Source organism: Geotrypetes seraphini, chromosome 2 (genome assembly GCF_902459505.1).
Source record: "Geotrypetes seraphini chromosome 2, aGeoSer1.1, whole genome shotgun sequence".
NCBI classification, from domain to species: domain Eukaryota; kingdom Metazoa; phylum Chordata; class Amphibia; order Gymnophiona; family Dermophiidae; genus Geotrypetes; species Geotrypetes seraphini.
In genome coordinates this window covers 88,440,611-88,466,449 of record NC_047085.1, presented here as the reverse complement: position 1 = coordinate 88,466,449, position 25,839 = coordinate 88,440,611, and the positions used below count along the sequence as shown (strand labels likewise).

The 25,839-nt window shown below is 41.2% G+C and overlaps 1 protein-coding gene across 2 annotated transcripts in view; it reads right to left on the bottom strand.

Annotated features, from left to right (window-relative positions):
- SNX16 (sorting nexin 16) overlaps positions 1-25,839 on the bottom strand; it is a 60,689-nt gene that overhangs the window by 17,927 nt on the left and 16,923 nt on the right. For both annotated transcript variants that reach the window (XM_033933621.1, XM_033933623.1), the window contains exons 3-5: positions 21,784-21,870; positions 16,919-17,067; positions 11,334-11,403 (exon numbers count right to left, since the gene is read on the bottom strand). In XM_033933621.1, the coding sequence (XP_033789512.1) occupies positions 11,334-11,403; positions 16,919-17,067; positions 21,784-21,870 (306 nt within the window). The remainder of the gene's footprint in view (positions 1-11,333; positions 11,404-16,918; positions 17,068-21,783; positions 21,871-25,839) is intronic.

The following is a 25,839-nucleotide window of genomic DNA, read 5'->3' as shown; positions in this document are numbered from 1 at the left end:
CTCCAGCAAAATGCCACATCTCTTCCTCCATCACTATGCCCAACATTCCTCCTCTTTCTTCCTTTCCCCATGTACCACCATCTTTTTCCCTCTCACTCACACACTCATGCCCAACAATTCTCCCTTTCTATTCCTTCCCTCCTATGTCCCAAGTTAGTGACCCTTCCTCCCTCCTTTCTGAGTCCCATGTTCATACCCCTTCCTTTCTTCAGTAACCCGAGTTCATGCCCCTCTGCCTTCCAGCCTTTGTCCCAAAATTGTGCTCCTCCCATGTCCCAATGTGCTCCTCTCTCCCCCCTTTCTCCCAGATCATGTCCTCTTTCTCCCTTTCTTGCTTGAACTGCACTGGCTCCTTCTGCCTTCAGTGGCTCTCGTTGCGGGAATGCGCAGGCAGCGATTCACACACTGAATGTGGCAGACCCACAAGCCTTCCCTCTGACATTTCAGAGAAGGCTTCCAGGTCAGCTATGTGCAGCAAATGCTGCTGAAGGCAAAAGGAAGTAAATGGGTCACCGCCCCCCCCCACACCCCCCGACACGGAAGGCTTTCCTCTAATGTCAGCTCTGACAATGGAGGACGGGGCGGGCAGGAAAGAGGGATCCCTTGCAGTATCTTCAACAGGAGGATAGGAAGGAGGGATCCCCGGCAGCGGCTTCGGAAGGCAGGCAATATCCTCGGCGGCAGCCAGTGCTGCGTACCCTCAACAAGTGTCTTGCATACCCCTAAGGGTACGTGTACTGCATGTTGAGAAACACTGCATTAGATAAATTGTGAGCCCACCGGGACAAATAGGGAAAATGCTTGAAGTACCTGTATATAAACTGATTTAAGTGTGGTTGTATAACTACAAAAAAGGTGGTATAGAAGTCCCAATCCTTTTTCACCACCAATCTGCCCTAATGTTTCTTAGCTCTAAATATTTTAGGGGGGAATCTTTTTTATTTATAAACTTTTGGTGGAGGATTGGACTGATGCACCTTCGCCAGGGGAACAGCCGCCATCAGTGTTTGGCCAAACTTTTGCTTGGCCTCTGTCTTTACTTCTTAAATGAACTGCTACTGTCCTACTTAAATATGGCATTCATAAGAATAGGCCAAGTTCTGTAGAAGATAAGACAAAAAAAAAATTTTGGTGTTTTTTTGGTTTTTTTTTTTGGTTCCCAGCGTATATCTACATACAGGGCTGTAGTAAGCTATGTACAGGCAGTGTGGTCGAAAAGGGTGCAAGGGAGGCAGGGGGCTCCAAAACTGTATCCTGTCCATTGCCTTCCCTGCTTAGCTACAATGCAGTGGGTGGGAGAGGAGCTCTATGGGATGTGTCAAACAAAGCGCATTTCTGGCTTGAGACGGTCCGGTCTATTTATTTTGAATAACCCTTAGTATATTTTGTAACTTGCTTGCCATATTTGCTAATTATTATTATCTATAATAAATAATGTGTTCTCCCATACTGGCATTATTTATTTAGTTTTAGTATTTATATACCACTTATAACCTAAGTCAGTGGTTCCCAACCCTGTCCTGGAGGACCACCAGGCCAATCATGTTTTCAGGATAGCCCTAATGAATATGCATAGAGCAGATTTGCATGCCTCTCACTTCCATTATATGCAAATCTCTCTCATGCATATTCATTAGGGCTAGCCTGAAAACCTGATTGGCCTGGTGGTCCTCCAAGACAAGGTTGGGAACCTAAATGGTTTACAATCAGGTACTCATGCATTTTTCCCTATCTCTCCTGGTGGGCTCACACGCTTATTTAATGCACCTGGGACAAATGGGGATTACATGACTTGCCCAGGGTCACAATCTTAGAACCACCTTAGGTACAGTCATACTTCTTGAAGACAAGTCCAGAGAAATTTTCTAGGAGTTGTAATCAAATTTCAGGTGTTACCATTAAAGAGTCAATTACTCCCTCTGGGGAAACTGCAATGAAGATTGCAGACCAAGAGGGAACTGGGTCAACATGGATGTCTGAATATCAGATTTAAGAGTGAAAACTAGTTGAATGCTGCCTTAAAAAAAATCTGACTCATAAGGGTGGTTGTCTGTCTCTTGATTAGAAGTCTCTAGCTTCTGACAGCTCTCCATTTCCACCTGAGATGAAGATGTTAAAAAGATCTTAACTGAACATGGAATATAAAATGCTCTTTCCATCCCAGGTACAGAATTGGAGTGCCAATACAAATTATCAACAGAATATTCTTTCAGCATTTTTTGGGCTGACAACATAGAATAGTCAGAAAAATTCAAAAATCATAAACTATTAGGCTCTTGAGTGTTGCCCAGATTTTCCAATTTATTAGCAACATTTTGTCCTTGACTTTGGTAAAGTGGCTTCTTAAACCTCTTAAGTATACATCCTTAAAAGATGTCATGCTAAAGACTGTTTTTTTCTAGCTGCCATCTGTCCAGCCAGGAGGATTTCTGAACTGCTAGCTTCATCATGTTGAGAACCTTTTCTAGTGCTTTCTAAGGAGAAAGTAGTAATCAAACCAGTTCCTTCATTTCTCTCTAAGTTCATTTCTCTCTAAGTTTCACATCAATCAGTCCACTTTTCTTACTGGTATTATATGATGTTAGGAAAGAGGATGATAGGCACATTCATTCTTTGGATGTAGAACACACTTTGTATACTTAAGAGAACAGAGGCATTCAGGAGATCCAACAGGTTATTTGTATTGTTTGGGAAAGTGCATACGTGAGAGTTGGTCGCAAACATCAAAGTAACAAAGTAGATTAAAAAAGAGGCTATTGCTTCTACCTACATTCTCAAAGGGACATCCAGTTCCAGAAGTCTCAAAGTGCATTCTACCCAGAGTCAGTCTGCTTCTTTAGCAGAGCATGCCTTCATTCTGCCTAAAGAGATTTGCAAGGCAACCACCTGACTCTGCTGCATTCTTTTGACCATCATTATAGGCTTCATATTCAGGCTTGAGGAGACAAAGCTTTGGGGGCCAGGAGTTCTGGTTTTATAGCTTGCAGTTTCCCTCTCTAGATGATCACTGCTTTGGTATGTCCCAATCATCTAGACTGGTCTGGAGGGAAGATAAAAGAAGGAGAAATTAGATCTTACCTGCTAATCTTCTTTCCTTGAGTCCCTCCAGAACAATCCACAATGAACCCTTTGAGGGCATTTTTTCTTAACAGATGCATAAAATGTCAAGAAATATGCATTCTTTTCCAGCTACATAGACATTTTTTGGATTCTATATAAATAGTTCAAGATATCTTTGTTGTCTGTTACTGATTAACCTTAATTCTTTGAGGAGCTTCCTTTACTTATTTACTACTTTGTTATGATAAATACTAACTGGCTATTGACTGCACAGGATACTTAAGATGTGATGTCACATTAGTTCTTAGTCTATACTTGCTGGCAGGAGAGCATAAACACAAGTTTCTGGACTGGTCTGAAGGGACTCAAAGAAAGGAAGTTGGTAAGTAAAATCTAATTTCTCCTTTTTGAACAAGCACATAATAAAAAATATAAGGGGAAAGACTAGCTAGAGTAAAAACACAGAATAAGATATCAGATGTCAGCAGGACATACACCACATACGGAGAACAATGAGACAATGCAGGAAGTGGTAGAAGGTTGTAGGAGGCTTGACTGAGTGACATCTTGTTCAGGAAGTAGTAGATGATTGGGTGAGGAGAATACAACACAGAAAACATCCTGAAGAAACTAGGACAACAGAAAGAAGCAGAGGAGATATCTTGTAGGAGATATCTGTTAGTAGGCTTACTGGAATGATTTTTTTATTCTGTACATTCTCTTTTACAAATCAGCATATCTGTTTTACTATCAGATTTACTATGTGCCAAGATAGCCTGTAACTCTTCATCAGAAGAGCTGTCATGCTAGATTGTATGAAAATTTAAGGGCAAGTGGCTATAAGCACATCAAAAACATTCATTTTCTCCATGATGCACAGGGTAGATGGAAAAAACCCCCATCAGCACCAAGGGCACAACTAGAGTAATCCAAAGTGAGTAACTCCACATTGAGCTGAAAATAAGAACAGAGGAAAAACTTAGTCAAGAGCATCCAGTTAAGAGAAACAGCATTAAGGTGAAAGAAAAGAGGTGATGACTGGAAAGAGAAATTACAAAAAAAAGAGAGGATGTTTAGATTTATTTAAATGTATTTCAGCTACATACACAGAAGGCAGTCTGTTCAATGCAGATCCATGCATTAATAATCGATAAGCATGCATGGAGAGAAAGAATGGTAGATTCTAACTAGATATAATGGGAAGATAGTCAAACTGCAAGCAAGTTGCTATCTGAACTGGAACAATATTCAGTCTTTAGCAGGAGAAGCATTAAAAGGGAAATACTTTCTGTACATATTTTGATCATTAATTCAGTAGAAGTTCCACTATTTTTCTTTATGAGGTTTTATGTATTTGGTAAATTACTGTTTCTAAGCTTCAGGATGAACATACATTGCGCTGATAAAGGGTAATGGATTTGTTATTCAGTACTCCCCTGATATTCGCGGGGGATCCGTTCCAGGAACCCCCGTGAATCTCGAAAAGCCGCGAATACGGTTTTTCATGGGGGAGCCTGAAGAGGGCGGCAGGAGAGAGCAGCCGGAGCGCTGCGAGTGCAGGAAATCACTCGCGGTACACTCTGACTGCCTCTTCCTGCACTAAATTGGGCCTTATCAAATCAACTCTTCCCCTTATCTTGTAAGGAAGGGAATTATTTTTATAAACATGAATGGGGATAATAGGATGATAGGTTTAGTGAGACAGTGGCTAATTTAAATAGAAGACAAGGAAGAAATTTTCTCTCTGGAATGGCTGATAGATATGATTGCTTAATTGGGTTGTTTTTCATATCAACAAAAGCCCTTTAGCTTGCTATCTGATATTTGGAAATGACCAAATGTGTAAGTTGGACCCAAATATGGATGATCATGCAAAAACCAACAGGGACGAAGAGCAGACTTATCGGTGCCACGACATGCCTGGAAATGAGGAACAAGGTGACCTGGACCGGCAAGAGGTTCTGGGAAAAAGGAGATTTGGCATGATCACAGATGTACCAATCGAAAGCTCAGGAGAAAGGGTACAGCATAAACCAGCTGATGGAGATTAGCTGGTATTATGTATCCTTCCTCCCTCCTTGGGGAGTTATGCAGAGAAGACATAAAGCCCTAAAGCCATGTATGAATTTTTGGGTCTTTCCACATGGTGTAAATTTTATGGATGAGTCTATTTTGAGAGGAAAGAGGGGCTGGTTACTGCCTTTGCTGATCCTAGTTTGGTCCACTTCCTCTATTGGATCCGTGAGCTGTTTCACAGAAAAAATCATTTTGGGGTAATATATATATTCTCTTTGGTCTAATTTAAAGACTATAGTTCTAGAGGAACTAGTTTATTTGTAGGTGAGTAGAACATAGGGTAAGAACCTGCCTTAGAAAGGTTTAACTGTGATCAAAAGCTGAAATTCATTTGTCAGCCTCCAGTTGTATATTATCTTGCTGCACTATTTCAATTTTTTGTGTAATTATTAAATTAATTATTTCAATAAACCCATTTGTTTAAATTAATTTCTGGTTTCCGTTGTCATGTTTGGGAACATTATTTGTGAAGGGAGATCAGGGGTTCTAGGTCCCAGTTTCCTAACAATAGCTCTGCAATAAAACAGACCTTTGGGTGAAAGCAAAGAGATAAAGCACACATGTATTTTGGGTTTAAATTATAAAGACAGTTTTCTCTACCCTTACAATCTCTTGCCATCATTACTGCACAAAACAATGTTTGCTGTTCCTGTCCTCTGAACCAGTGCCCCTTCGCTCTGTTTCCAGTTGCCCCTGCCCCTAAAATTGTTTGGTTTAACATATAAAACCCAGTACCCCCCACCCCAGCTAGTCCTCATCACCCAGCAAGCCAGTCAAGTGATTCCCCAGCCCCTCCTTCCACAAGCCAATCTACACTCCCAAAAGCCTTCACTCTTGCAAGCCAGTCACGTTATCCCCCAGCACCTATCCCCACCTCTACAAACCAATCAGTGATGCCCTAGCCCCTACATCTAGCCCCTAGCCAGCCTCCCTTCAGCCCTTACCCCCAAGTCAATCGGCCTCCCTTCTTCCCCTGGCCTTTACCCCCTCACAAGCTAATCAACAACCCCAACACCCTTCAAACTGGTCCGCCTTCCTAACTAGTCCTCAAAGCATTGGACTAGAAGATGCCTAATGGTTACAGCAGCAGGCTGAAAAATCAAATAAGCAAGCGTTCAAAATCCCACGCCTCTCAGTTATGCATCATGTGATTTTGGATAAATCACTTCTCCTTCCATTGCCTCAGGTACAAACAGATTGTAAAACTGACGAGCTGGAAACTACCAACTCTACCTGTCTGTAGTTTATGGACCCAGCGATGGAAAGTTGAGTAATTACACCCAAATTTCTAATCCACAGTGACTAGAAATTTCTACCTGTCACCCGAGATGCGTGTCCCAGTTTGATAACCACAGACAAGTGTGAGAATTCCTGACCCAAGCAGCTCAGACTCATTTATAGTTGTGCAGTGAAGAGAGAAGTTCCCGGTTCTGTGACAGCAATAGTGTAAAGAAGTTTGTGCTCAGAAGACACCAGGGAGAGAAAAGGGTGAGGCTGACCATAACAAATGCGTTCCTTAAATTCCAAAGACTTCTGATTGTTGGTGATATCAATCTCCACCCGACGACACAAATAACAATGATACATCTGAATTCAACAACTTCCTTACCTCTCTAGGTTTTCCCTCACCCACCCCATCCCCAACCCACGAAAAAGGGCATACCCTAGACTTCACCACCTTCATTGATCTTACCGCCTTCAAAACCTCAACCAACGACACTCGCTGGGAACAAGTCCCCTGGTCAGATCACTTCTTAGGGACTACCTGTCTCCCCGTCTTCATGTCACATCTTGACTCCCCACCCCACTCCTCTCATTCCATAACCTTCCGCAAAAAAACCTCGAGCAACCTATTCTGGTCCAAACTCCTCAACAAACTCTCCTCCAACCCTAGACCTACAGACCCCGAATCACATTGGCACAACTGGACCGCCCTCTCCGAGTCCACCTACCACTCCCTTGCTCCATTAACCACCAAAACCATCTCCTACCCCCGAAAGGCTCCCTGGTACCTACCTCTTCACAGAGAATTGAAACAGAAATATCGCGCTTTGGAGCGCAAATGGAAAAAAATCTAAATCCCCCTCTGATAGACAGACCTGGAGGGCTAATATTAAATTTTACAATTCAACATTAAAAAAAGCCAGGAAAAACTTCTTTGGAGACAAGATCTCTAGATCCAACAACCAGATCAGTGCGCTGTTCAACATCTGGCGCTCCCTAACTACAAAAAAAGACCCACCTTCGCTTCCACCATCTCTATCAGCCGATGCCCTTGCAAATTTCTTTAATGAAAAGGTTACCACTCTAAGATGCTCCTTCCCTCCCACAGTCTCCTACAATTCCCTGACCTCTATTGATCTCAACCCTACCTTACCTGTATCCACCCCCATTCCTGCCGACAGATCCTGGACCGCCTTCGAGCTTGTCTCTGAACCGCAAGTCTCCAAATTCTGCCTCAAACTAAAAACTTGCAAGTGCATTTTGGATCCTTTCCCCTCCTATCTATTCGAGAATATCCCTACACAGGCCATCGCTTCCCTCACCGACCTTATAAACTCTGCCCTAACATCGGGCCTTTTCTCCCCCGACATGGGACACATTTCATTGTCCCCTCTACTGAAAAAGGCCGACCTTGATCCCACCATTCCATCTAACTACCGTCCTATAGCAAATATCCCTCTCCTAACCAAGTTATTAGAATCCATCATATCCACCCAACTCTCATCCTACCTAGAACGATTCTCTATCCTCCTACCCCACCAATTCGGCTTCAGACCCAACTTCAGCACCGAATCCCTCTTGGCCTCACTAATCTCTAAGGTGCAACAACTCCATTCTCGCAACAAATTCGCTGTTCTTCTTCAATTCGACCTCTCCGCAGCCTTCGATGTCGTTCACCACGACATCCTAATCTTCCAACTCTCCGAAATAGGCATAAGCTCCACAGTCCTTGATTGGTTCTCGAAATTCCTACGCTTCCGCTCCTACACCGTTAACACAAACGGTTCCTCATCCCCCGCCTGGAAGCCGAAATGTGGAGTCCCGCAAGGCTCACCCCTCTCCCCTATCCTTTTCAACATCTACATGTCCTCTCTGAAACTCCTTCATCTATCCCCCCTAGAAACTCTCTACTCCTATGCTGACGACATCCTCATCCTCCTCGAAACCGACGCGAACCTCTCGAACCTTGCTGAGAACATCTCCACATGTATTACGAACCTCCAATCCTGGGCCCAATCTGTACAAATGAAACTGAATGAGTCCAAAACCAAACTACTTTGGCTCGGCCCAATTTCAGATCATTTACCCACCTCCATCCCTCTACCTTCCGGCCCCACTCTTCAGCTTGAGTTTTCAAGCAAAGTCCTAGGCATCATTTTAGACTCCTCTCTCTCCTTCAACGATCACCTCAACTCCCTGGTAAAATAGCCTCCATATGTTGAGGAAAGTAAGATCTTGCTTTCATCATTCTCATTTCGCCATCCTCGTTCAATCCACCATCCTCTCTAGACTAGACTACTGCAACTCCATCTATATAAGCCTAACTAAGAAAAACCTCCATAGACTTCAGCTAATTCAGAACGCCGCGGCCAAGCTTATTTTCGCAAAAGGCAAGTTTGATCACGTTTCCCCACTCCTCTCCAAGCTTCACTGGCTCCCAGTATACTCCAGAGTCCTCTATAAATGTGCCTGCTTAGCCTTCAAGATTCTACATGGCGTCCTTCCTCCCGTTATCCCACTCTTCTGGAATTCCTCAAACCCGCTCTCTTCTAGACCCTCCCAAAAACTGAAACTATCTTTCCCATCTATAAAAGGTATATCCCGAGCAGGAAAACTTGGAACATCCCTCCCCTTTAGAACCATGGAACTCTGGAACAACCTCTCATCCCCGCTCAGAAATTCTAGCTCCTTCCAATCCTTCCGTAAACGCTTGAAAACTTGGCTCTTCTCAAAAATCTAATCACCTCCCGTTCTCTAGTACCCTGCCCCTCTCTATCTTCTCAGTCCCTCTCCTATATCCCTTCTTTGTAGTTCCTTTCCTCTCAACCTCTGTAAACCGTGCCGAGCTCTGCGCATGCGGAGATGGTGCGGTATACAAACCTAAGGTTTAGTTTAGTTTAGACTGGCTGCCTGGGGTAAGAGCTAGGGTTGGCTGACTGGCTTGCTAGAGCAAAAATAGGGGCTTGATGATTAGCTTGTTAGGTGGTGAGGGCTAGAGGATATGTGGAGTCGGGATTAAGAGCTGGGAGTGGCTGTTTTAAGGGAAGAGAAAGATGGTGGGATAGGGAAGAAATGGACTAAAAGAAAAACTGGGTGATGATAATGGGGGAGAGACAGAGTAAGACTGGAAGACTGGGGAGTGTGCAGGGAGTGAAAAAGTGTTGTGAGCTGGGTGATGATGGTGGAGGGTGGGTGGGAAGAGAGGAACTGCTGGCTGTATTTTTGCCAGTAGCTGCATGGGTGCATTACAGGCCCAATTTACTAATCTTTCTTTTCCCTTGGATAGGGAATGGGAAAACAGCCTTAGAAAATCAGACACCCTCTGCCCCAACTTCAATGGAGATAACAGGGTGGGGGCGGCAGGAGGTCTCAGCTATTGGCTCTAAAACCCAAAGACTTGTCCTAAACAATATGGGAGAGTAATTCCAATACTTAATAGCTAAATACAGAGAGGAACAAAATATCACAAACTCCTTCTCTCTGGTGTTATCAAGAGACTTGAAAAACCAACACAAACCTATTGTATCAAAAAATATAATTTCAAAATAATTAAATTTTCCTAATAAGAGGGGAACATCAGCATTGATAATCGAGGAGACATGATGCGATATGGTAAATGGCAAGTGAAGTCTGTTTGGGCTTATTTGTCGTAGTTAATAGCAGTTGGTGCCATCGAGTACATACAGACTTAAAAGGCTGTCTTCACTGATATTTCCCTCTTAGAAAAAAATAATAATTTTTGTTCTATTTTTTAAAACAACTGATTTGCATTGGTCTTGATACACCGAGAATTGTTGATTTCTAAACAATTCTGAGACATGAAACCAATGTTTTCAACTGGTCTTTACAACATTAGTATTAAAAAGAAGGTCTCAGTCTGTGGGATCCTAACAGATTCAATGTTGAGTATTTGATTGCCATCGATTTTCGCTTTCTTTTCCACTGGCTCATCAAGAACAGCATTTGGACATTGTTCATGTTTGCTACATTTACCCCTGCTCTGTTCTAGAAAAGGCTACAAGTACTAATGATTCCAGAAATCTTAAAAAAAAAAAAAATAGCTCACTTAACCTTCAGAAATAACGAGTAGAAGCACAGGACTTATTACATTGTAAACATAGAAGGGATTCTAAGGGCAGCAAGGAAACCTTCAAGGGCTCACTCATTCCTCTTGTGAAGGCCACACTTGGGGAGAGGAAAGACTTGTTTCGGTCGTTATCTCTCACCTCATGATTCAGTCATCCCCTGGCAGCTTGCAGGGCTGGCACAAACCCTCCTACCAAGCAATATGACTTTCAGTAATACTGCTCAGACTCAGGGGACACCAAGTCTTATAGCTAAGAATAACAGGCAGCGAGAAGACAAAAAGGCAGAGTGTGCACAACATAACTAGAAAGTGTGTTCACTGTACTGCCATCATTTAACATCTGCTGCAAAGACACCACATAGAAGACCACTCTCACTCCACTCTCCAATAAATGGTTGAAGAAACACTTTTTATGTTTGATTTTCCATTAGTCATTTGAAAGTTAAGCTCTTTAGAGATAGAGTCAGCATTCTTCTCACTCACAGAGAAGGGAAATGTTTTCCTTTTTATCGACTGGTTCCTCTAAAGTCCTGCCAAGGGGCCAATTCAGACCATTCCTGTATGTTTTTAAGCATAAAATACAGGCTTTCTTAGGTGGGGGTGTCACCATTTGACAGTAATTTATTATAAAATAGAGACTACAAATTATTCTAAATATATATATATATATATTGATAAACCAGTGTAAATTCCTGAATAAGCCAAACTGCTCTCTGTTTTCCCTGGAAAGTAAAATGCAAGACTTATTAACTCATGTGAGGGGAGTCGACAGTTTCGGTAAGGTGGCACTCTACTCTACATAAATACTCCATGGAGGCCTGGAGACTAGTTCAATCTCCTTTGACATATGCTCTTTTTCTATGTGAGAAAATTACATGTCACTTACCCTGCTCTCTTCTAGGCTATCAAACGGACCTGGTGGATCATCCAGGCAAAGGAACTCTCTCACAGCCAAGCTTATAAAAATACAAAAAAGAAAATGGGCTAAGAATCAATGAAACTCACCAGACAGGATAATTTTTTAGCCTGAAGAGAACAAGAGAAATGTACAATTACCTGCCATACCTTTATTAAGAAAACAATTCCTCTCTTCACACAACATGAGAAACCCTAAGTTATTCAGTTACCGACTCTGTCGCATGCCATTTGGATCAGTCCCATTTATTAGATGCTGCAAATGGTTCCTACCTTCCACATTCTGGTACATGCAAGATTAACCCCTTCCCCTCCTCTCCAAGGGATGCACTTTATGTTCCTCTCTGCACCCTAGTATGATTGTTCTTTCACATGACCTTTCCTATCATCACCTCTGTTTCCTATTCAGATGCTCACTGTAATTTTTTAAAATGATTTTCTGGAAAAGATCACCTATCGCTCATTTTTGCTCTGATCCAGGGAAGGGAGTGCTGGCCTCAAAAGCCAGCCAAGAAATGTATTAAGCTAATCTAACAGAAGAGCACTATGTTTCCTGTGCTTTTCCAGCAAGCAATGTTCAAATTGGTATCAAAATCTAGCAGCACAATTTTACCTAGCAAAAGTACTAAGGCATTGAGATCATAAATTGTGCCTTAACAGCTATTGTGTTCAAACATGAAACCTTGGCTACAATGCTGCCACGCTGATGAGTCTGAAAGTGTCCCACAGACCTATTGCACACAGTTGCCTAGCAATTTAAGTTAGAAAAGCCCCTTATTGTATTTACATGAATAGTTATCTGAAATGCCCTGAATATCGGTGCTATCTATATCTATATAGTTTATAAAACCACCCTTCTAGGGCACCTTGATGATTAGCTCACTTAACCATACCATTATGGTTAAGTGAGCTAATCGGCTGCCGTGAGTTCCCGTAGTCTCTCGAGACTACAACGGGAATGCAAAGCAGCCATTTTGGATGAGTGATCAGCACGGGGCAGGAGCGCAGGAAGATCACTCCTGCCCCGAAAGACTGCTAGACCACCAGGTAAGGTCCGGGAGGCATGAGGGAGGTGGGGGTGATTCCAGTTTTAGGAAATCACGAATAATCGAAATCGTGAGTCTTAAAACCGTGAATTGGGAGTTGGATTTAAGTCAAAAATAAAATGAGGATGAAAATCATACCAGCGCTTCTGCTAAGGAAAACACTGGCATTAAATGGGGTTGCCATAACATTACCCTATGATGACTGACTATGAAATGATATGATATCAGAAACAGCAACTGTTTTTCTAAATCAGTCCAGGTTTTTATATATTTTTTAAACTGTGTACATATCTTTATGATAATAACAGACATGGAGTGGCTGTGAGTGTGTGATTATGAAACTGCAAGTGAGAGAAAAGAAATCAATCTTCTGGCAAATGTTATGGGTGGTTCTTTGTGTATCTGTGTATAGAGAGACTACTGTTGAGAAAGAATGAAAATGTATTTATAAATTTTTGGTTGTGGCAGAAATGTTAGGTGTGTATAGGTGACTGTTTAAGGCTGGGATGAGATGTTTGGCCTTGTTTCTTCATGTGATACTTTCAGTTTGTAACTTAACTTTGCTAGGGCAATTAATCAATGATCAGTGTTTTTCATCTATCATGCCTCCATCCATCTTTGTCACAGTTAGCACATTTGCATATCTCAGTTTTGTTTTGTGGTTTATAACCATTTTAAACAATTATTTAAACCATTTTAAATAATTATTAAGTATAGCAGTATAAGCGTTAGAAGGGGAGTTTGCATAGATGTAAGAGAGAAGAGGCAATAGTGTACATTAGGGAAACGGAGAACACTTACAAACCACTTTGCAGGAAATCAAGTAGATAGGGGAAAAGAAATGGGATTTGATATACTGCCATTCTGTGGTTATAATCAAAGTGATTTATATGTTATATGCAGGTACTTATTTTGTACCTAGGGCAATGAAAGATTAAATGACTTGCCCAGAGTCACAACGTGAGGCTCATAATCAAAAAACAAAAAAACCCCAAAAAACTGCCTAAGCCGGCACTTGGACATCCTAATCACTGGGACGTCCAACTACCAATAATCAAAACCCTTTTCCTGGACTTCTAGAGAGATGTTTATTCAGCTCTGTGTCCGGAGTTCCAGGGGGCGTGCTATTGGCATGCTAAATTTGAACGTGTTGTGGTGATAATCAAACCTTTTCCAAGACATCCTGGACAAAACTTATATGTTCAGAGCTAGACCTGTTTTAGAAGCGTCTAAATGCTACAAAGGGACCCACTGACCAAATAATTGCTAGATATATTAAGGTATGACCCCCCCCACCCTCCACACTCCCTCACTGCTCACTAACCCCCTCTGACCCCCCAAAAAATCTGAATGAAAGAGAACATATCTGTCTCTAGAACAGCAGAACTTATTATGGGAAAGTCTAGTAGAGAATCACAAAGCTGTTTTAAGTAACTGGTGGATGGGCTAATTAACCATAGAAAGGAGGACCCAGGCCTATATGCCATTCTACCCACTACATTTATGGTAGAAAGTGTGAGCCCACTAAAACCCTACTCTACCACCATATAGGTACTGCCTGTAGCCATGAGGGCTACTGCAGTAATAGACAGGTGGGTTTAGTAGGTTTAGGGGGAGTTTTGGAGGGCTCAGCACAATTTATAAAAGGTATATGGTGAGATGTACTTCTGGCACTCTTTATGTGAAGTTCACAGCAGTGCCCTCTAATGGTGTCCCACTGCTCTGTTGGCATGTCTGTATGGCTAGTCCATCACAATGATGGACACTCTCACATCCACTCCCACATCTGGATTTGGATATTTTCAACTTAGATGTTTCTTTGGTCGAAAATGGGGTATAAAGATAGGCGTCTTAAGGGCTGGACATCCTGTTGGCCTAGACGTCCAAGTAGATGATTAAAAAAAGAAATAACACAGGTCAACACATGATTTTCATCAGAGTTAATGTTGAGTGGGTTTTGTAGTATTTTTCATTCTGATTTCAAATATGTGTTTAGTTTTTCACTAGTATGTCACATTTTTGTAATGAGACTCATTATATATAATTATAAATGTTAATTGGGCAATATATCATGCTTTTATAGGATAAACGTATAAGAAGGGTTAATGACAGTTGTCTATGTTTTTTATGCTACAGACGGTAATTAATATCAGTCTTTATCATGCCAAGACATTGTACTAATCATCCAGATAGTTTCTGTTATGTCTGTAGTTCATTCACGATGAAAGAACAATGTTGCCCAATTACCGTAGATCTGAAGAAGGTATACAAATTGTACTTTGGCTGTTGACTGGATGACCAGGATAAGTCTTGGGATCCACATATCATCTGTACCAGTGGTTCGAATGGACTTCATGACTGGCTCAATCGACGAAAGGCAGCGTTGTCATCTGCAATCCAAATGATATGGAGGGAACCGCAAGATCATAGTAAAGATTGCTACTTTTGCCTTGTGAACACAAGTGGATTCTCAGCTAAAACTAAGTACAAAATTATACATCCTACTCTGGATTCTGCTGTTAGGCCTGTTCCTCATGATGACTCGCTGCCTGTCCCTGTACCTCCACAAGATGAACTTGCTTCTGTGGAACATGATGAGGAATGTGATGATGATGCAGCAGCTGGTTACAATCCAGAATTATCTGATCCTGATTATGTGAAGGATGAAGATTCAGAAAGAGACCTTTACACAAGCTGAGCTCAATGATCTTATTTGTGATCTAAATCTTTCAAAAGAAAAAGCAGAACTTCTTGCTTCAAGGCTTAAGTAAAAGCACTTGCTTGTAAAGATGCTAATATAACTCATTACAGAAAAAGAAATCATAACTTAACATTCTTCACTGTAAATGGCTCATTGTGCTTTTGTCATGACATCAATGGGCTCTTCACAAGTGCATTGTCAAGATGAATGGCGTCTCTTCATTGATTCTTCACAGAGAAGCTTGAAGGCAGTGTTACTGCACAACGGAAATTCCAAACCAAGTATACCAAGTGCCCATTCTGCTCATCTAAATGAGGCGTCTTATGAGAATATGAAGAATTTACTAGAAGCAATCATTATAAAACACACCAGTGGAACATCTGTGGTGATCTGAAGGTCACTGGCATGCTAATGGGAATGCAAAGAGGATTCACTGCTGCTTCCTCTTCTTGTGGAATAGCAGAGCTACAGCTGAACATTATGTCAAGCGTATCTAGCAGCTGAGAGATACCTATAACCCACTATAACCCAGAGACATGCAGTGTGAAATTTATGTCATTGGTGGATCCTCATAAAATATTTCTTCCAACCTCTTCATATCAAGCTGGGGTTAATGAAGAACCTGGTAAAAGCCTTGGGTAAAGCAAACTCGCCAGGTTTTCAATATCTTGTTAAGAAATTTTCAAAAATTAGCACTGCAAAACTGAAGGAAGGGATATTTATAGGCCCACAGATCAAGTCTATTATGCAGGATGAAGATTTTAAGCAATCACTATCAACAACTGAGCTTGAAGTTTGGGAGGCATTCAAGTGGTTAGTGGAAAACTTTCTGGGCAACCATAAGTCTTCTTCATTACAAGGAAGGACTTCAGAATCTCCTTGACTTATATCAGAAACTTGGCTGTCGCATGTCATTAAAAATATACTTTTTGCACTCACAGCTTGAATTTTTTCTGGAAAATCTTGGTATGGTGAGTGACGAGCAAGAAGAACATTTTCACCAGGACATTCAGTTAATGGAGTGTAGCTACCAAGGTTTCTGGAATGAGTATGATGGCCGACTACTGCTGGATGTTGTGCCGTGACAATCCAGACAACTCACAAAAAGAAATCATACACTAAGCATTTTTGAAGAAATATTGATTGCTAAGTGACACAGTCCAGTATAATTATGCTATATTGTGTGCTTATTTGACTTTGGACTGAAGATGCTGCAATTCTTAAAACCCTATATGCTAAAACGCTATAAACTAACATTAGTCATAACTTTACGTGACTGAAAAAAACCAAACAAAATAATAACAGATCTGAAATCAGGGTGAAAAACTGATTTAGAAAAATGTGCTGTGTTGTCAGATGATTCAGAAAAAAAATTTTTTGTTGCCTTGTGTAATCATTTTTGGACATCTAGTGGTTCAGCTTTCAAAAATTGACTTCTGTGTTTCCGGCTTTGGATGTTCAGCAGAAAATATCCAAATAGACTTGGACGTCTTTTGAAAACGGCCCACCATACGTCTCCTGAAACTTCTAAAGAACATAGAGATGAACTATCCTGGCTGGCCAGCAACTCCAGTACCATTTCAATGCAACTTTTTATGTCTGTGATGGGGGAATGGGGACGTTTGTAAAGCATTTGTACTGTGATATACAAGCGATTTGATTACACTGAAGATTTGGAGTTCACAGCATCTTTTTCTAAGAAGAATGGCTAGCTCAAGAGGTGTAAATAAAAAAAAAGCCAAGCCAAAAACAACAACCCCCCATCCCCCTTACAAAAGTTATTTAGTACTAATAATTTGGATCACATACCAGTTAGCTATGTCTTTATGTGCTACTAGATTCTGCAGGAACGCCTGAAGCCCCAGCTGTCTGTCCTCTAAAAAGTCCATGTTGTAGTTGTCTTTAAACCAACGCTTTGGAGGAAGTGCCAGTCGGAAGCCTGGAAACATTTCCTTTAACTGGAAGAGTTAAAAAAAAGACTGTTCAATTTTTCTAGGAAGATGACATCAAATAATCAAAAGCACAAATAAAAATGCAAAATATATTATCCAGCTCCCCAAACAAACAAAAATTGTTGTGCAAACTAACTGAAAACAAAAAGGGAAGAAGGGTTGGGAATTTCCATGGGTCCAAAGAGATCTTGGCTGGAGCCCTCAATGTTTACATGTTTGCAAATATTTTTCCAACCTTTTATCATGGGGAAGCATTCTGAATTTGAATGCCATGAAGTAGTTGACATCAAAAATTCCTACTGGTAGCACATTTGGCAAAAAAAAAAATCAACATTCAGTATTCATGTTGTTGAGTGTGAACAGATTTAGTTCAATAGTACTATAGGCATGTGGGTCAAAGATGTGACATAATTGCTTATATATCAGGAACAAAATATAATATATGACCTAGAATATCTGATAAGACAAAACTTAAGAAAACAATTAGTACATTTGGGCCTGAGGTATTAGAAAAAAAGAAACAAAAGCACGGAAGCATAATAAAAGCAGGTGGCAGTAGGAGCCTTCAATCTCTTAAGGCAGTGTTTCTCAGCTCGGTCCTGGAGTACCCCCTTGCCAGTCAAGTTTTCGGGACATCCACAGTGATGAACAAACTTGATTTGCATACACTGCCTCCATTCTATGCAAATTTCTTTCATGCATATTCATTGTGGATATACTGAAAACCTGACTGGGAAGGGGGTACTCCAGGACCGAGTTGAGAAACACTATTTAAGGGACCTGTATTACAAGAGATCAATTCAGATCCTTTGAAAAGTACTTCAGGTACTACGTTTGGTGCAAACACATTAACAGTATCACTAAATCCCTTGCACTCTGTACACATCAAAAACAGTTTCTATATATATCAGATGAGTGGGGACTAAAAACATAAGAATTGCCGCTGCTGGGTCAGACCAATGGTCCATCGTGCCCAGCAGTCCACTCACGCGGCAGCCCTTAGGTCAAAGACCAGTGCCCTGAGTCTAGCCTTATCTGCGTACATTCTGTTTCAGCCGGAACTTGTCTAACTTTGTCTTGAATCCCCGGAGGGTGTTTTCCCCTATAACAGCTTCCAGAAAAGTGTTCCAGATTTTTACCACTCTCTGGGTGAAGAAGAACTTCCTTACGTTTGTATGGAATCTATCCCCTTTTAACTTTTAGAGAGTGCCCTCTCATTCTCTCTACCTTAGAGAGGGTGAACAACCTGTCTTTATTTACTAAGTTATCTTGAATGTTTCGATCATGTCCCCTCTTTTCAAGGGAGGTCCAGTTTCTCTAATCTCTCACTGTACGGCAACTTCTCCAGCCCCTTAACCATTTTAGTCGCTCTTCTCTGGACCCTTTCGAGTAGTATCGTGTCCTTCTTCATGTATGGCGACTAGTGTTAGACGCAGTATTCCAGGTACTTAAGCATTTTTCCCTGTCTATCCCGCTGAGCTCACAATCTAATGTACCTGGGGCAATGAGGGGATTAAGTGACTTGCCCAGGGTCACAAGGAGCAGCGTGGGTTTGAACCCACAACCCCAGGATGCTGAGGCTGTAGCTTTAACCACTGCGGCACCCTCTTCCCCTATCCCTCCTGCCTCTTCTCCCAGCTGACTGCAACAACTTTTAACTCCCTCCGGCCTCCTCCGCGTACCTTTGAAATCCTTGGTGGTCGAGCGGTGGGCTGGAGCATGAGCTAGTGGCTCAGCAAAGGGCAGCAGCGTGTGAAGACTGCTCTTGCTCCGGCCCACCGCTCAACCACTAAGGATTTCAAAGGTACAGAGGGGAGGTGGGAGGGAATTAAAAGTCATCACAGTCGGCCAGGACGGAGGCGGGAGGGATCCCTCCTGTCCCGGCCCACTTATGGACCACCAGGGCTTTCAAAGGTACGTAGGGGAGGCCTGTTTGGCATCGGGAGGGAGGGAGAGTGAACAATGTACAGGGCAGAGAGGGAGGGGAACAGGGTGCAGAACCTGGCAGGGCAGGGAGGGGGACTGGGTGTTTATGTTTAAATCTGTTTTTATTAACAAGAAAGAATCACAAACGAACAAAGGCAATGTATTTGAGTTTAAAAGAAACACACCCCAAAGATCCCCCCCACCCCTCACTCCCTCTCCCCCTCCAAGTCCAATAACAAAGAAGTAACCAAGGTCAGACAGGTGGGTTAGGAAACAACTGCAGTCTGTTCAAGATGCAACTATGACTCCCTGGAGGCAAAATGTCCAAATAAGTGTTGACAAAGTCTCTACTTCTGCGGCGAGAGGAGTAAGCCATTCGGGCCTCCCATCCCATAAGTTCATGTAATTTATTTCTTCAATACCAGGAGGGAGGAATATCAGCCAACCAATAATTTAAAATACACTTTTCCCCCCACAATATAGCATTTCTGGCAGGGCAGTTTATAAGATATTCAAGTATATTCAGTAGCACACAAAATGGTGTTAATTCATGGTGATGAATTACCATGGTGCAAGGCCAAGGTAACCATGACTACACTAATCCCATGCAAAGTTATGAGGCAGGGACTAGACATAACTGCCTCCTGAATAAATGGAGACAGATAACATAAGAACATAAGCAATGCCTCTGCTGGGTCAGACCCGAGGTCCATCATGCCCAGCAGTCCGCTCATGCGGCGGCCCAACAGGTCCAGGACCTGTGCAGAAATCCTCTATTTATACCCTTCTATCCTCTTTTCCAGCAGGAAACTGTCCAATCCTTTCTTAAATCCCAGTACCGTACTCTGCCCGCATTCCAGATGTCCACCACGCGTTGGGTAAAGAAGAACTTCCTAGCATTTGTTTTGAATCTGTCCCCTTTCAACTTTTCCGGCTGCCCTCTTGTTCTATTATTTGACAGTTTGAAGAACCTTTCCTTCTCTACTCTCTCTATGCCCTTCATGATCTTATAAGTCTCTATCATATCCCCTCTAAGTCTCCTCTTCTCCAGGGAAAAGAGACCCAGTTTCTCCAATCTCTCAGCGTATGGAAGGTTTTCCATCCCTTTTATCAGACGTGTCGCTCTCCTCTGAACCCTCTCGAGTATCGCCATATCCTTCTTAAGGTACGGCGACCAATATTGGACGCAGTATTCCAGATGCGGGCGCACCATCACCCGATACAACGGCAGGATAACTTCTTTCATCCTGGTTATGATACCCTTCTTGATTATACCTAGCATTCTAGATAACGCAGATGCACTTTTTTCTGTGTATTTACTGTTTGGGAATGTTCTGGCAATACCCCTAGAAGTTACTGCATGTATTTCTCATGTAAAGCCTAACACTTTACCACAGTTTAGTAAGGGCTTTTTGTTTTAAAATTGGTTTAATAAATAGTAGTTTAGAAATTAAGCCTTTTGTTGACTGGTTTGTCCAATGGACCTGTAAAACAGTATTTGTGTCAGTGAGGGATGTTATGGGTGGTTCTTTGTGCAAGAAGATGACTTTGCGTATTTATGTATAGAGGACAGACTACATTTGAAAAAGCTTGAAATTTGTTTGCGTGTTTGTGACAGAAATGTTGGGTGTGTGTATGTTACATTACATTAGTGTTTTCTATCCTGCCATTACCTTTCAGTTCTAGGCGGTTTACAAAGAAGAATTGGTCTGGGCTTTCCCAGGGAGCTTACAAAGTTGTTAGAATGAGCTTACAAGAATTGATGAATAGCATGAGCGATGGGATCTGGGGGAAGGTTTATAAGGTTTTAGGTAGATCATTTGACAAATTTTTTGAGAAGTATAGTTTTCAGTTCTTTCCTGAATGTTTTGTAGCTGTTGCTGTGTAAGGCTGGGATGTAATAATTCCAATCAGTGCTATAACTTTTAATTTTGCTGGGGTAATTAAGTGTTTTTCAGCTAAACATTTAAATAAGTACTGTATATTGTAGCCCTAAAGACAGTCTTCCTGTCAACTGATCTAGAGAATGCCTAAACTGCAAACAGGTGAAATGATCTAATACTTGCTCCTAATTTTAACTCTGATTTTCTATAATGCTACTGAGACAAAGTAAATGTCAGGGCTTGGTGCTATGGAATTTCTTTGAACTTGTTTTTCAGACATTGTATATTTCAAGGATAATTTAAAATCCCTATTATGAACTGTTTCAAGTTTCAAGTTTTATTACCATTTGATGAATCGCTTATACAAACTTTCTAAGCGATGAACAACTTAAAAAAGCCACTAATTAGTGGTCCTACAGATAATTGGGTATAAAAGACAACGTACAAAATAAATAAACTGACTAACAATTTTTGCAGTCAGATTAAAGACAGACATGATCAAAGAGGGAAAGGGGGGAAAAGTTACAATTCATTTTATATTGAAAATTACATAAAAAGGAAAAAACGAGAGGAAGGGAAAAGGGTTAATATCTGTAACAAAGTATGAAGGGTCCAAAATAAGACATATTAAGTATTAAAAGCGTCTTGAAACATAAAAGTTTTCAAAATTTTTTTTAAAAGAGGTAAGATCTTTTTCATTTCTGATATAATGTGGCAATGAATTCCACAGTTTAGGAGCCATAACAGAAAACATGTCACATGTGACATGATACCTCTGGGAACTTGCCCATTTCATGCTTCTAGCTCTTCAATCAACTCTCTTAAATACATCAAGGGCCGAGGTTCATTTTTATAACTGTTTTTCCTGTCTGTACCTGCAGTGAAACACGTTATACTGAACTGTGGCACTCACCTTATCGTTAAGTCGTGAGAAATCTGTGTACCGTCTGAAGACCACCCAGCTCTCCTCTGGACTTTTTCTCACTAGTATCTTGTAAACCTGTTGTGTAAAAAAAAAAAAAAAAAAGCCAGAAAGCATTTACAGGAAGGTTTTCAAGCAGCAACAGAGAGAGGGAAGGATGCTTGATTTTCAGACCTGTTCTGTAACTCACTGATAACACTTAAAAACAAATCTCTCAGAGCACTTGACATTTGGGCAACTGGCAAAGGGGTGGTAACATGACTAAAGATTCTCTGTAAATGTACTTTAAATCTGCCAATAAAGGAACGTAAGTATATAAGATATGTAACCAATCTACTTTCCTACCAAGTGGCCAAATGGGAGTCTATAATTTGACCGTTAATTTCACTATCATTCTCTTACATGCATTTTAGAAGATTAATGAAAGCTTATTTGTTTAGTAAATTCAGAAATGATTATTGTATGGTTTTGACTGTAAATTCAACAGTTAATGTGCTGGTTTTATTTTTTTGTAAATCGCACAGAACCACGAGGTATCTGTGATTTATAAAGTTTTATGTGATGATGTTTTATTATTAAAAGGTTTAGTTTTACTGTTCAATGATAAAGTAATATAAACCAGTAAACCAAATATACTTGATGAATTTATTAAACTGTAATGGGTATCTTACAGGTTAGCCACTTTCAACAATATTTTAAACTGGAAAAGAAAAGGTAAGAATCTAAGTTGATCAAAAAAGGGAAGTTAAAGGGGATAGAATTTGATATATTGCTTTTCTGGAGTACAGAATCAGTTTACATATTAAATATTGTATAAGGTACTCATTTGTGTCTGGGGCAATAGAGGGTTAAGTGATTTGCCCAGAGTCACAAGGAGCTGCATTGGGAATCAAACTCAGTTCCCCAGCTTCTCAGGTCACTGCACTTACCATTAGGCCACTAATAAGTCCATGAATGCAGTAATTTTCAGCATACACAACCTCCATCTAATTTATCCCCTCAGCCACAGGGAAAAGGAAATTGTGTAAAAGTTCCACAATACAAAGACATATGGAAAATAATGGCAGAAAGCAACCATATGGCTTATCCAACTACTAAGCTTTACAATCCCTTCTGCTTGTGAACTGAATTTAAATTTAAGAAAGAAAGGACATCTCTCTCATCCCTGCTGTGAAGCCGTTTTATTCATCTGCCATCCTTTCTGAGTCATCTTCATTCTATCTCTCCTCATTCCAGAGCCTCCTCTCATTTGAGATGCCTGTCCCCTAAGAATTTATGCTATGCAGCTATTTAAATGTCTCTATCATCTCGCACCTCCCTTTCTTCCAGAATATACATATTGAAGTTTTAAAATCTGCCCTCACATGCTTTAAGAGGAAGACCACTCACAATTTTAGCAAACACCCTTTGGACTGACCCCATACCTTCAAAAGGATATAAACAGGATAGTCTCCAGAATTGCACACAGTATTCCACATGAGGCCTGACCAGAGAAATACAGAAGCACTATAACCTCCTGCTGGCCATTCTTCTCCCTATGTAGCCAAGCATCCTGGTTTTTGCTATCACCTTTTCAAGCTGTTTGGTCACCTTAAGATAATTAAATATGATCACCCCTGGCCCTACTGTTCTTTCATGCACGGAAGTATTCACCCCTTATACTGTACCCCCCCTCCCCTAAGAACATAAGAATTGCTGCTGCTGGGTCAGACCAGTGGTCCATCGTGCCCAGCAGTCCACCACGCAGCGGCCCCCAGGTCAAAGACCAGTGCTCTAAACGAGCCCAGCCTCACCTGCGTACTTTCCAGTTGAGCAGGAACTTGTCCAACTTTGTCTTGAATCCCTGGAGGGTGTTTCCCCCCTATGATAGACTCCAGAAGAGCGTTCCAGTTTTCTACCACTCTCTGGGTGAAGAAGAACTTCCTTACGTTTGTACGGAATCTATCCCCTTTTAACTTTAAAAAGAGTGCCCTCTCGCTCTCCCTTCCTTGGAAAGGGTGAACAACCTGTCTTTATCTACTAAGTCTATCCCCTTCAGTATCTTGAATGTTTCGATCATGTCCCCTCTCAATCTCCTCTTTTCGAGGGAGAAGAGGCCCAATTTCTCTACTCTCTCGCTGTATGGCAATTCCTCCAGCCCCTTAACCATTTTAGTCGCTCTTCTCTGGACCCTTTCAAGTAGTACCGGGTCCTTCTTCATGTACGGCAACCAGTGCTCGACGCAGTACTCCAGGTGACGGCGCACCATGGCCCGGTACAGCAGCATGATAACCTTCTCCGATCTGTTCGTGATCCCCTTCTTTATCATTCCTAACATTCTGTTCGCCCTTTTCACCACCACCGTGCATTGCAGCCTAAAAGCATGACCTTGCATATCTTTAGCATGAAATCCTGGTTGCCATTTTCCCCCCTTATATTCCTTAAGAAGTGTGGAATAAAATACAGAATATATTGGAAATTCGTATACCTTTTTCATATAGCATAGCAATAGGTGGAACACGTGCTACTTCAGGGACCTTACTGACAGTTAATAAAAATAAGCTGTTCTTGATACTGTCTGGAGTGGCAATACAATTAATAGTTAAGAACTGGAAAGACATCACACTTTTGAATTTTCATTTTTGGTTGGAGACAGTATGTCTCTTTTATAGCTATGAAGCTAATTTAGCTGAAAGGTCTGGGAATATGGTCTCATTTAAGGATGTTTGGAGCCCCTTAGAAGATTTTGTTAAGCAGTATATATGATTGTATGATTGACCTGCCAGACAAATGGGAAGGTGGTAGGGTGGGGGTAGAGTGAGTGTTTGGGAGGGAGGGATGGATAGATAATGACATGACTCTGTTAAAATTTCTTGCTACATGTTTACATATGTTTATAATATATTTGTTGCATTTCTTTGTAAGATGTTAAAACTAAATAAAGATTGAACTAAAAAAAAAACCCAAAAAATAGCGCTGGACCTCTAGTAACCTTATTTTCCTCAATGGTTTATGGCAGAGCTTCCCAAATCTATCCTAGGGGAATCCCAAAAGGAATTAAATCGTATTTTCTGCTTTGCAACAAGAACAATTGATTAAATCAGTGGATCCATATCATAAACAACAGTGGAACCAAACACGCCACCTACCTGAGTGCAACCAGCACTAACATTTATGCAGCTCCTATAGCCGTTCCCAAAGGTTTTGCTATAGTATTAACAGATAACTCTTCTTACTTGTTTAACAGAAGTACATTAATTTATTTATTTAGATTTTTATCCCGTTCTCCCAGTAGCTCAGAACGGTCTACAAGTGAACATACACAATGGAGTGTAATTAGACATATAAGATACTAGCTGATGCCCCGGCGTTGCATGGGTATTTAATTATAGCAATAACACTGTAAATGGATTCAAATAAAGATACTTTATAGTGGTGAATGAAATTATTTTTTACAGCTTTATAAAAAGTACAATATTCAAATTATAATGTGAAATATTTGACAAAATGAATACAATACAACTAACACAAAACTTGATTATAAACAACATTTTTAGTTTCACCTCCAGGAGCAAGAACATATAAATTCTTGGGTGAACCCACCCTTGAGTAAGCAACATAGAGTTGTCCATGGGAAAAACAGGGGGATCTTAAATCCACTCCACAGTATGTAATAGTCTGTCCCTGTGATTTGTTGATTGTGATGGAGAATGTAAGTCTCACTGGAATTTGCAATCTCTTAAACTGAAAAGGAAGATGTGTTGCAAGTTTCGTTTAAATCGGGCAAGCCGTTTTTGCGTTGGCAGCTTTTTACATTTTTTCCATTGACATGAATGGGTGAAATCTGATTTTCTGTTTGTAGCTCCGCCCACGTGTGCAGGTGGGCCGCGAGACCCCCAGAACATATCACCCCAGGTAGTGAGGGATCTGCATTCCAAGTTTCGTTCAAATCGGGCAAGCCGTTTTTGCGTTGGCAGCTTTTTACATTTTTTCCATTGACATGAATGGGTGAAATCTGATTTTCTGTTTGTAGCTCCGCCCACGTGTGCAGGTGGGCCGCGAGACCCC